Source organism: Oratosquilla oratoria, chromosome 35 (genome assembly GCF_046742065.1).
Source record: "Oratosquilla oratoria isolate Oo_2021 chromosome 35, ASM4674206v1, whole genome shotgun sequence".
NCBI lineage: Eukaryota > Metazoa > Arthropoda > Malacostraca > Stomatopoda > Squillidae > Oratosquilla > Oratosquilla oratoria.
This window is the reverse complement of record NC_134811.1, coordinates 25985246-25998869: the sequence shown is the minus strand read 5'-3', so window position 1 is coordinate 25998869 and position 13624 is coordinate 25985246. Positions and strand designations below refer to the sequence as shown.

Genomic DNA, 13624 nt, shown 5'->3' with positions numbered 1-13624 from the left:
ATCTGCTGCAGTCTGCAGTGTGTGTGTGTGTGTGTGTGTGTGTGTGTGTACATTCAGGTGAGGTCCTCAAGTCTAATGATTCATTTCTCATCCACGGCACAGGCTGTGTTACCTGTACGTGGCGGGGATCTCGGTGCTGTGGTGCCTGTTCAACCTCTCGGGCCTGGTCGCCTACGCCATCTACGCCGACTGCGACCCCCTGACGGCGGGGCTGATCGAAAAGAAAGACGGAATCATCCCCTTCCTCGTCCTGGACAAGTTCGGCACCGGAACGGGACTCGTGGGCCTCTTCGTGGCCAGCGTCTACGGAGGCGTCCTCAGGTAGCACATGGAGATGGTTCTCTCCAATGGGGTATTGTGGGGGTGAGGGGCTTAATGGATTTCTCCAATATTCGGCACGAAAGTTTCCGAAGTCTAGAATGTTCCAGATGCCAGCAAACATTTTCCAATGTTCTAGCATGTGTGTATATATATATATATATATATATATATATATATGTGTGTGTGTGTGTGTGTGTGTGTGTGTGTGTGTGTGTGTGTGTGTGTGTGTGTGTGTGTGTGTGTGCAGGGCTTTCACACCGCCGGGAAACAAAACTTGCAAATTTACCAAAGGAGGAAAGAAACTTGAAGACAGTAAGTACTTTCGTATAATTACATCGCCAGACGAACAACATGAGATAAAGGTGTGTGAAGGTTTAAGTATGACATCAAGAAAGAGATGGACAGCAGAAGCAAAAGGTCTGGGACATATGTTCACAAAAGTGAGAGGAGGTGCATGACCTTAGCTTCTGGAGGTACATATCAACAATGAAATCGTTAAAAATAAATCACATTCAAAATGCCCATGAGTCATGTTCATGTTGTTATTATATGTGCCTGAGATTGAACATGATTCAGTCACGTTTCTCTCAGGCAGACTCCTGGCTTTCGCTATGATCTTGGCCCTCGACCATTCGACGTGGTGATTGTTTAATCATTTGTGTTGAAACAAAGTATTATTTTCTTGGACCGATCTTACATTGTATTTATGCTGGGAAATCCTTGTGCCCAAGGTTGACCCGGTTTGCCCTAAATAAAGTTGGTCACAGTCATGACACGGAATCCCTTGTTGTTAAGTGGGCTGTTCTGGAGGAGGGTTTTCTTGATGGTGCTGTTGTAGTTGAAAACTACCCTAACATCCAGTCTCTTTAGAATGTTCACAACCCAAGGAAATGTTCATGATAAGGTACGAAAGTCTTGAGGTTCTTCCCTGTCTACTCTGTAGTAACGTTTCTTGGCAGTGTTGTGTCATTGGTCATATGAATAGGATGTTTTAACTTTCCCCCAATATTCTGGATACCTCTTATTTCTTCATCAAAATATTCCGGGTCTGAAATCCTGAACGCTCTCAAATATATGGGAATGAAAACAGTTTTTACGTTGATATCATGATTAGAAAAATGATGATTGTAAGATAACATATTGGTAGTTTTTTTTTTATCAACATTAGTCTTCAGCAATGTCGCAACACCGTCAAGAAATGTTTCTTCAGATTAGATAGAGAATAACCAAATAATGGGGACAACTTTAAGACTTTGGTTCTTCCAGTAGATCATTCATTCGTGGTTTCTATCATCTAATCTTCAGTTCTAATTCTTAACTTCTATGTTGATTTAAAGACGTTTACAAGAAAAATTTCTGTTTTCAATTTTATGAGATGTTAATGACCAGTTACTAATGGCTGTGGAGAATGAAGTTTATTTTCTTGGTCTTGTATCTGTGTGTGTGTGTTCCGGAGATCGGGATGTGAGATCGGGAGAGTACAAGATTAAAAGGAATGGTTGACTAGAAATAAAAAGAATGTCGCATATGCAATGAATACACACACATAAACACACACGTACACACACACACGCACACACACACACACACACACACACACACACACACACACACACACACACACACACACACACACACACACACACACACACACACACACACACACTAACGCCAACATTAGCACTGCTAGCCGCTGATGTTCTCTATGAGCAAATGGGAAATGGTGTACAAGGTCACAGCATTGCCCATAGCTCGGACAGTATATGAGCTCTAAGCTCTCATCCGAGAGGTCAATTGCTGTTGATTACGTCTCCAACACATACACCAAGACCACAGTGAATTACACTCAAATACACACAATCACACACACACACACACACACACACACACACACACACACACACACACACACACACACACACACACACACACACACACACACACACACGTTTTATTTAGCTATTCTTTTGCAGATCCGTCGTCGACCGAGCAAGGGAGAGGAAACTCGTAATATGTTTGCAAAGTTACCACTCAAGTATTGTTGTCCCTAACCCGATTTTCTTCCCCTCATCACAACAGCTCCGTTTCCTCCTACGCCAACGCAGTTGCAGCTCAGTTGTGGAAGGACTTCCTCTGTGCATTTCGTTTCTTTTCAAGCATGTCCGACATGGCCAGCACCATCACAATAAAGGGCCTATGTATGTACTGACCTTATGTATATGTTCATGAAATGAATATGTAGTGACATGAAATGTACACAAATATTGTGCTCTAAGCTTTACATATATATGTATATACATGGCCATAAGTTTCCCATATATTACATACACACGATCAACGCAATGTGAAACTGAATATTAGAAAACTTGATCGGTTTGGAGGCAGAAGAGATAGATTAGGAGTGGATAGTGTAGCAGACGGAAGTGAAGCAAATTTGCTGTAGATGTGTGGAAAGAGGTGATTAATGGTAAGCAGTTAGTTCTTGGAGAAGCTGAGACATGAGTATACAAGGACAAGTAATGATAGGAGTAGCAAGTCATTATTTGATTATAGAGGAATGAAAGAGATACGTGAGCAAATACCTACCAAAAGAAGGTAGGAGAGGGATGTCTAACCAGGTAGTGCTCGAATGAAACCGGGATTTTGGGGGTGGACAGACGAGGAAAAAGTCAATGTTTATCTCGGGAATGGCAGAAATAAAAGAACGGGAAAAGGAGATGGCAGAGAACTGTGATTGGAGAATCCATGCTGATACGGAATGTGAGAAAGAAGAAAGGGCTGGAAGAGAATGAATTTAGATATTTTTTTGGAAATTGTGGGAATAAAGTGTGACTCAAGAAAACTTTATGCAAGGAAAAGAGAAAAGGGTTGTAGGACGAAGAGTTGAGGAAGAGGGGAAGAAGAATGAAATGAAAAAGGATGGCATCAATATACAGTACCAGCAAAACTGCAAAGGTACAGGAAGTCGACCTAAGGACAAAACTTATTTAAAGGCAGGAGGAAGAAAATGTAATTAGATTGCTTAAAGTAGGAAAATTATTGTGGGTGGAAAGAACAACGAGGCTTATAAGAGTGCACGACCGACTGGTTGCATGAAATAACGAAGGAAGAACAAACAACCAAACCAGAGAGGAATGGGGACTTGGAATGACGGGGAGATGCAGATTCCAAAGCACACGCTGTTTACAGATGAGTTAGTTCTTATGGAAGGTAATGGAGGAATGCTGCAAGGGCTAATGAGCATTGTAGATAATTGTGTGGAAGAAAGAAGATGAATGTTAATGTAGGTAACATCAAGGTTTTGAGGACGGGAAGAGGAAAGGAGAGTTGATTGCTAAATCGAATGGTGTTGGGAGAAACTAAAAGTATTCAAATACCTATGGGAATGTTGATGTGACGGTGGGTGTAATAATGAGAATGGAAGTGATATACAATTTGATAGACGCAAGAAGGGTGGCTAGAGTGTCAAAACTGTGTAGGCAGACGGAAAATTGTTTAGGGAAGAAAAGTAGAGGTGGTGGAGAACATACTGGAGCCAGTGTTACTATTGTGTGGACTGACAGGAAAAACGTAAAAGTAATGAATATAATGATGTATGATAAAGAAAAAATAGGATAAAAAAAATGGGAGAGATACATAGAAAATAGATGGGATTGGGAGAGAACCAAAGACTTGCTGAGATGATGGGTTCTGCTGAGTTGATACAGGCTTATAGAATGGATGGAAATGGACAGATTATCAGGGACTTCAATCGAGTCAGTCCGAGGGTGTTGGAAAGAGAAGGGTGAGCAGACTGAATTCTTGGTGGAAGGATTGTGTTGGGGTATGAATGGGGAGGAAGTGTGTAAGTATGGAGGAGACAGAAAAGGTAATGCATCACAAGGGAGAACGTTGGAAGAGCTACAAGGGAATGGCAAGCGTTTATGAATCTTATAAGTAAGTTAAAGTTGAGATTTATGTGAAAGATAGTAAGACAGAGACGGTGAGAAGGATTGGTATATGCATATGCACGTGTTTGTTTATATATATATATATGTATATATATATATATATATATACATATATATATATATATATATATATATATATATATATATATATATATATATATGTATATATATATATATATATATATATATGGGTCTTTTCCATTTTACAGCATGCAAGAAAAAAATTCACTAAATTTTCGCCAGTAATACGGATTTTAGTGCTGAATACGAATATAACATTTATTTTGTGGAGAGGTGAAAGAAAGTTGAAAAAAATTGAAATTTAATGCGCACTAGTTTACGCGGCGCAAGGCAAAAAATAACAATATTCATAAAGCGATTCAATGGAATTGGGATATGTCAAATAATATTCTTTTAAACAAATCCTCATTTCTATTTCGTTTCTGCCACATATATTCGCAGAGATATGAGTTTAGCATCTGACGGTGAGTACCGCAATATTTTTTATTTCTGTGTTTTATGGTGTGCCATGTACTTTCAATTTCTTGAGTGTGCGCTCCGCTGGTTGTGTTAGGTTAGGTTAGGTTTGGTTAGGTTAGGTTAGATTTGATTAGATTAGGTTTTGTTAGGTTTGGTTTGGTTAGGTTAGATTTGGTTAGGTTAGGTATTTGAAAACAACCACTGCAAGTTATATTTAACATCCATCCTCTCCACGGTCTCTTCACATACTGCCGCGTAACGCCCAACTTCGTTAGGGAGTTGCCTAGCACGTAGGTAATTGCGCTTCGCAAACTAATGCATATTAAAAAAAAAAAAAAAATTAACTTCCTTTCATTTCTCCACAAAACAAATGTTATGTTCGTATTCAGCACTAAAATCTCTATTACTGGCGAAAATTTGGTGAACGTTTTCTGCATGCCGTAAAACGTAAAAGATCCATATATATATATATATATATATATATATATATATATATATATATATATATATATATATATATATATATACATATATATATATATTATACACATGTATGCATATACGTGTATGTATATATGTTTACACATGTGTCTATGTGAAACCTCTACATACGAAAATATTAGTTTCAATACATTCACAATCACGTTCTGCCTAAGCTGACGATGATTCGGTTTAACGTCGCGAACTTCTATCAAGAGGCTAGGACAGGACGGTGCCCCTTACATAGAACTTAATGAACCATGCTTTAAGCTAATTCATATATAACCTAGACATTCTATATCAGGAGAAAAACAAGTTTTATTTCAGCGGTACCGATGCTTTGTTCTTCCTTAATGGACTGTAAAAGTTTGTTCTTTGGCCACGGCATGATTCTGAACCTATTTCCCGTGCAGCCACTCTCTCGGGGTTGATCGCCATCGCGTTGGCCTTCCTGGTCGGTGGCCTGGGCCCTCTGCTGCAGCTCTCATGGATAACGGCTGCTGTCATCGTCAGCCCGATGGACGGCGTCTTTGTGGCCGGCATCGCAGCTCCGTGGATGACCACCAAAGTGAGAGGTTGAGAGTACACACTCTCGTTCGTGTGTGTGTGTACATACAGTATATATGTTTGTGTGTGGAAATGTGTGAGTGTGTTCGAATATATATGTATGTGTGAGTGTTTGTATGTGTCTAATACGTGGTATTTACGTTTTAGAATTGCTAATTAGGGATTGCTGGACTGAGATAAACCTAATGTTACTTCTCCCTTTGCTGCTGTTACCAAAATAACATCACCCTTTGAATTATTCATTTATTTGTTTATTCGTCTGTTTGTTCATCTGCTTGTTTGTTTGTGTTTTTTCGGGGGGGGGGGGGGTACACCGGGCTTCTATGGTGTGAACATGCCCATGCATGTGTATATTTTTTTTCTGTGTGTGTGTGTGAGAGAGAGAGAGAGAGAAAGAGAGAGAGAGCGAGAAAGTGTGTTAAAGTGTATGTATATATATATATATATATATATATATATATATAGTGTGTGTGTGTGTGTGTGTGTGTGTGTGTGTGTGTGTGTGTGTGTGTGTGTGTGTGTGTGTGTGTGTGTGTATTCATTCACTCCTCATAAACATATGAAAATGTTCAAACAGAGACAAGTACATACATCCCTTACATACCTACTATATTTTCTATATCTTCTCCATATACATTCCTTCCATATCTACTTAATTCTCCATCCCGTCCTTCCTCTTCCAACATTTTCTTTCTTTCTTATCCACTTATTTTCCTCCTTTCCCTTCCCTTCACCTTCCCCGACTCTTTTCCTCCCTTCCTTCCTTCCTTCTTTCACGCTTTTTCTTCATTCAGCGCCCAATCTGACAACCTGTTCCCGGTGTTACATTCCGGTGTTTCATTCCGTCCACAGGGAGCTGTTGCCGGGTTCTTCAGTGCCCTCTTCTTCAACCTCTGGCTCATGTTAGGGAAACTCATCTACTCGGCCGGCAGAAGCGACCCGCTCCCCTTGTCCGTCGAAGGATGTTCGGCGGGAATCCTCCCGAACGCCACCATGGCCCCTCAGAATTGGACTGAGCCCATTGTGTCCGTGGCGGACAGTTTCGCAACGTCGACGATGTCTCCTCCTCCTCCAGAAATGGAAGCTGGTGACGATAGGTAAGTTCCTTTACATGGTGTGACGCATATTTACACTTCCGCTGCACACATTTTGGTTGAATAAAATCACCTGGCGGCAACTAGAAGGAAGATATAAGTCGATGTTGATAGTGAAAGAGCTAAAGGCACATATGGGTAATATTTTACTTGACATACACATGCACGCACAAACAAACAAACAAAGAAATATATTGGGAAGAGATGACAGTGACATGTGGATAGGATCAGTGGGGAAATGTATTACCCAACATGACTATTGAACATACAATGACACAATGGGTAATATAAAAACACTAGATTTACAAATAATGAAGAACCGTTGAGACTAAAATTTCTATTTACGTCAGAACCTAAAACAGTAGACAAAAGTGAAGACAAGCCACCAATTGTGAAGAGTGACCACATACTACTCGAGTTAAAACTAAAGGAGGATATATATATATATATATTATATATATATATATATATATATATATATATATATATATATATATATACATATATATTTTAAGAGAAATAAATACAGAAAAGGAAGACTGATGTATAGTAAAACTGACTTTGAGAAACTTAGGATTTTTTTTAAAGCGAACTGGGAAAAATTCCACAAGGAAGAAACACAAGTGGAAGGAAAATGGATGACACAATGGATAATAGAAAACACTAGATTTAAAAATGATGAAGAACCGTCGAGACTAGATATTTTATTTACGTCAGAACCAGAAATAGTGCACAAAATTGGATACAAGACACCAATTGCGAAGATTGACCTCATACTACTTGAGTTAGAACTAAAGGAGGAAATATAAAGAGAAATAAGAAACACAGAAAAGGAAGACTGATGTATAGTAAAATGGACTTTGAGGAACTTAGGAAATTTTTCTGGGAAAAATTCTACCAGGAAGAAACACAAGTGGAAGAAAAATGTTGCTTCTTATGAAAATCTACAAAGAAGGAGTGGATAGATATGTACCAAAGCAAAAACAGGAAAATGTGTATATTAAGGTACAGCAAAGCGAAAAACAGAAGAGATAAAGCTTGGAAAAGATGGAGAAAAAGCAAAAAAATAGGAAGTGGCAAATATATATTAATCAAAGGAATGAATATGTAAAAACACGCAAGGAAGAAAAAAGAAACTATGAAAAAGACATAATAAAGAAATGTAAGGATCAGCCAAAAATATTCCATAGATGTGTAAATGGTAAACTAAAAAATAAACAGGAAATAGTGAAACTACGCCAAGGGAAAACGGAATACACAGAAGATACAGAAATGGCTGAAGTCATGAGCAAACACTTCAAGTCGGTTTTCACTAGAGAAAAAATACAACATCGGGATGAAGGGAGAGAAGTAACCCCCCCCCCCCATAAGGGAAATAATAGCAACACGGAGAGAAATAATATATCAAATAATGAACCTTGATGTCAGGAAATCGCACAGCCCGGATGGAATAGCAAATTGGATATTAAAAGAATGTAAAGAAGAATTAACAGACAAAATATATAACATAATAAGTTGCTCACTCAAAGAAGGAAAAATGCCAGAAGACTGGAAAAATGCTGATATCATACCAATTTATAAAGGAGGAAATAAAGACCCAGTAAATTACAGACCGGTTTCCCTTACAAGTACGGTAGCTAAAATTTGTGGAAAAATTATAAAAAGTATATGGATTAAACATCTGGAGAAGAACAATATACTAAATCCGAGACCATTTGGATTTAGACAGGGAAGATCATGTACCACAAATTTGATTTTGTACTAGGCATAATACAAGAAAGGGACGGATGGGCTGATTGTGCGTTCCTAGATCTACAAAAAGCTTTAGATAAAGTCCCTCACAAAAAAATAAATATTAAGAAAACTGGAAACTATAGGAGGGATACAAAGTAAACTACTGAAATGGATGGAGGACTTTTTGCATGGAAGAAAAATGATAGTAGTGCTCAGAGACAAGAGTTCTATTTGTGAAGAAGTAGTTAGTGGAGTTCCACAAGGATCAGTATTGGCTCAAATAATGTTTGCTATCTATTTGAATGACATGGACGAGGGTGTGGAATGTTACATGAGTTTCTTTGCAGATGATGCAAAATTGTTAAAGAAAGTGAATACTGAAACGGACTGTGACTTACTACAGAGATATCTTAACATACATACATACATATACCAAGGCTTTTTCCCCCCTTACCAGGGGGGTAGCCAAAAAGGACAAGGCACAAAAACACTCCCACCCATTTCATCCCCGAAAACACTCCACACCCCTCCACCCTCCATCCCATCTTAGCACCTCCTAGATGACGGGTCATCTCTGCACCTTGTCCACTGCCCTGGGTCAGAAGCAGTGTCGCAGGACACAGCACATCCACAGCAAGGCCGCTTCATTAAATCGGCGACCCCCCCCCTCTCCGTCCCCCCATATAAAGGAGAGGACGGGGAGAAATCCCTTCGGGCTGCGTCAAAACTTTTTGCTCACACACACTACCTCACCCCCATTCCCCCGTCCAATCCACCTCATGCATCACAACATTTTCCATATACAACCATTCTCCATTCACCCCTGTCTTCTGTCCTCTCCCGTCCTTCCTCAACCAACATTCCCCTCTTCCCCAACGCCCCCTTCCCCCCCTCCATCCCCCACATCCTCCGACGTCCCCTCATGAACACTCCCCCCACCACTGCCCTCCATACCTCATTTACTAGTCTTTCTTCACTCATTCCTCCCATGTGTCCAAACCATCCTAATACTCTTTCATCCCACCCTATCTCCCAGCTCCCTTTCCACCCCTGTTCTCCTCCTCACTTCCTCATTTCTCACTCTATCTAGCCTAGTAACCCCCATCATACTTCTCAGACACTTCATCTCAAACACATTCAAGCTCCTTCTCTCTTCCTCTCTCATGTTCCATGTTTCTGCTCCATACAGTGCTGTTGGCACAATCACTCCTTCATACAGTCTCCTCTTAGCATCCATTCCCAGATTCCTATTCCTCATTACACTTTTTAATCCACCAAGGCATTTACTCGCTTCTCTCAATCTACATTCTACCTCCACCTTCACTCCACCCTTTCCTGCCACATTTGCACCCAAATATCTAAAACTATCCACTTTCTCCAGTCGCTCTCCCTTAATGCTCACTTCCAGATTACTGCCACTTTCACCCCTTGTACATCTCATCACCTTACTTTTACCCACATTTATCTTCAGCTTTCTTCTATCACACACTCTCCCAAACTCTGTCACCAGCTTTCTCAATCCCTCCTCCGATCCTGCCACAAGCTCAGTGTCGTCCGCAAACAACAGCTGGCTCACCTCCCACTTTTCTCCATTTTCCTTAACCATCTCCAATCCCTTGCATTCACCTCTCGCACCACCCCATACATGATAAGTTGAACAGCCAGGGTGACATAACGCATCCCTGACGAAGTCCCACCTTTACCTCAAACCACTCACTCTCTCCATTTCTAATCCTGACACAAGCTCTACTACTCTCATAAAAACTCTTGACAGCTCCAAGAAGCTTTCCTCCTATCCCGTATATCCGCATAACCTCCCACAGTGCCTTTCTGTCTACCCTGTCGTAAGCCTTTTCCAGATCCATAAAGGCCCAGAAAACATCCTTCCCCTTACCTATAGCTTTCTCACATGTCTGTCTTACCACAAAGATCTGATCTACACAACCTCTACCCGTCCTAAACCCACACTGTTCCTCACCAATTACTCCCTCTGTTCCTCTCCTAATCCTCTCAATCAAGATCCTCCCATAAGCCTTCCCAACTACACTTAAGCTAATCCCTCTGAAACTACTACATTCACACTTGTCCCCCTTTCCCTTGTAAAGTGGAACTATACACGCACTCCTCCAGTCCTCTGGCACTCTACCTTTTCTCCAGCAAACATTAAATAACCTCACCAACCAGTCCACCATCACTATACCTCCTTTTTTAAGACATTCTGCATGGCATCCATCCAGACCAGGTGCCTTACCTCCTTTCATCATCTTAACTGCTGCCTACACTTCATCCTTCCTTATTTCTCCTCCATTTTCCTCACTCATCACTCTCATTTTCTTAGCATTTCCCACTGCAGCTATCTTTCCCTCCCTATCCTCCTTCACATTAAGCAACTCCCTAAGATATTCTGCCCATCTTCCCCTTACTGCCTTCTCCTCCATTATCATCTCTCCATCTGCACCTTTTACCTTTTCTTCTCTACTTGATTCGCCTCCTCTTCCTCTCTTAATTTCTTTCCAAAACATATTTTTATTACTTTCAAAATGTTCTGTCATACTCTTACCCCATTTTACATCTGCTCTCCTCTTTGCCTTCTTTACCTTTTTCTTTACTTCTCTTTTCTTTTCCCTATACGTCTCATATGACTCCCTCGTCCTACTTTGTAACCAATCTGTAAAAGCTCGCTTCTTCTCTTCTACAACCTTCTTCATTTCCTCATCCCACCATTCACTACCCTTCCTTCTATTTCCTCCTGTCCTTCTTGTTCCACACACCATCCTTGCACACTTTGTGACTCCCTCCTTGAACCATCCCCATTCCTCCTCCACACCTACCTCCACTCTATCCTTCACTCCATCCCACTCCTCCTTCAGCTTCCTCTTGTACTCCTTCTCCTTTTCCTCTTCGTTTAGAGAGTTCACTCTAAGCACCTCCCTACCTTTTGTCCCTTTCCTCTTCCTCCATCTGTCCTCCACTCTCAACTTACCTTCCACCAGAAAATTATCTGATATTCCCCCACCCTCTCCCCTTAGCACATGTACATCCCTAACTCTTCCTATCATAATCCTATTTACCACTACATAGTCCATTAAAGCTCTATCTACCACCTTTCCCTCCACCACCCTCTCCCATGTGTACTTATGCTTGACTTTCTTCCGAAACACTGTATTTGCTATCATCAACTCTCTTTCTAGACACATTTCCACCATCAACTCTCCACTACGATTCTTTCTTGGAACTCCACATTTCCCAACCACTCCATCAATTGGCTCCTTTCCTACCCTAGCATTAAGGTCTCCCAGTACTATTACATTTACACTTATCCCTAAACCCTCTATGCACTCATTTAAATATATCCAAAAGGCCTCCCTTTCTTCTACATTCTTCTCACTGCCAGGCCCATATGCACTTACAAAAACCCACATCTCCTTTCCCAGTTTCACCTTCATCCACATTATCCTTGAGGAAACCTCCTTCCACTCCACTACACGTTTACCTATCTCTTTACTTACTAGTATAGCCACCCCTTCCCTCCCTCGCCCTCTCTTCACTCCTGATAACCTCCCACTTACACTCCCAAACTTACAATCGCCCTTCCCTTTCAACTTAGTTTCACTCAAAGCCAACACATCCATCTTTCTTCTCACAAACATACTACCTATCTCTTCCCTTTTACTCTCATCTGTACCACATCCACGCACATTAAAAGACCCAAACCTTAGGGTGCTGGACCGAGGCCCTCCAGCCCCTCTTATGCCTCTGCCTTTTTTTCTAGGAATGTGCCCTGTAGGGCTACAAGGAGAGGGATGCCTAGTCCCAATCCCCGTCCCTTTTTTTTCTTGCCTCTTACGATCCAAGTGGGAATACCTGGTGGAAGTATTCTTTTCCCCCACCACAGGGAATATATCTAAGCATGGTCTGGGAATAAAGTCAGCTGTGGGAAGTGGACTTCAACATTAAGAAATGTAGCATCATGGAATTTGGAAAAATTGAAAAAAGGATATCAGGACAATATAAAATTGGTGAAAAGGAAGTATCGAAAGTGGGATCTGAAAAAGACCTGGGGGTGATTATCACAAAAGATATGTCCCCTGACAAACATATAAACAAAATTTTCGACGAAACTTGCTAAGATCAATGAAAGGGGCTTTTACTTACTTGGATGAAGAAATGATAAAGAAAATATTACTCACACTGATAAGGCCTAAATTGGAATACGCAGTGACACTATGGCCACCCAGTACTAAATAGAATATAAGGAAAATTGAGAGAATCCAGATAGCAACTACAAAGATGGCCCCAATACTATCAAAAATGTCATATGAAGAAAGATTGTCAAAACTAGAACGAGTTCAACATGTGATCCAAGACCGTGGTGAAACACACACACACACACACACACACACACATCATGGTTTAAGACATGAAAAAGTCTTGAGGACATAATTTCCTGGAATAGTTTAGAAGTTGGTAAATCCCAAGCTAAAACCATAAGTAAATTAAAATCTAAGTTTGGTAGTTAGAGGAAAAGGGACAAGACTCCATGACTTGAGCTCCATTCCTGTATGTTACAATTAGGTGAAAACATCACACACAAACGTACACACACATACACACACATGCATGTACACACCTCGTGGCGCAGTGGTTAGAGTTCCCGGCCGCCACTACGTAAGCAGTATGATGAATGAAAAACAAAAAACTACCCAGAGGTGTTTGCAAACAATGCAAAGATCATGAGCAGAGTGGAAAATAGAGAGGATTATTGACTGTTACTGGAAGATCTATACAGGATTTACCACTGTAGTCAAGTATAAATATAATTGATTTCCGTGCAAAAAAAGGAAAAAAAAAAATAATGGTAATGGATACAAACATGAGGAGACCCTCAATGACTTATTGGGAAATTAAACAACAACTACAACAGTGAAATAGGACCTGGCAGCGGTAGACATGAAAACATGTCACCTAAAAAAAATATTGACAAGATTGGTCGAGAGA

At 40.6% G+C, this 13624-nt stretch overlaps 1 protein-coding gene across 1 annotated transcript in view; it reads left to right on the top strand.

Moving 5' to 3' along the window:
- LOC143018613 (sodium-coupled monocarboxylate transporter 1-like) overlaps positions 1-13624 on the top strand; it is a 65731-nt gene that overhangs the window by 46355 nt on the left and 5752 nt on the right. The window contains exons 6-9 of the mRNA XM_076174133.1: positions 103-321; positions 2401-2519; positions 5645-5799; positions 6651-6895. Coding sequence (XP_076030248.1) covers positions 103-321; positions 2401-2519; positions 5645-5799; positions 6651-6895 — 738 coding nt within the window. The remainder of the gene's footprint in view (positions 1-102; positions 322-2400; positions 2520-5644; positions 5800-6650; positions 6896-13624) is intronic.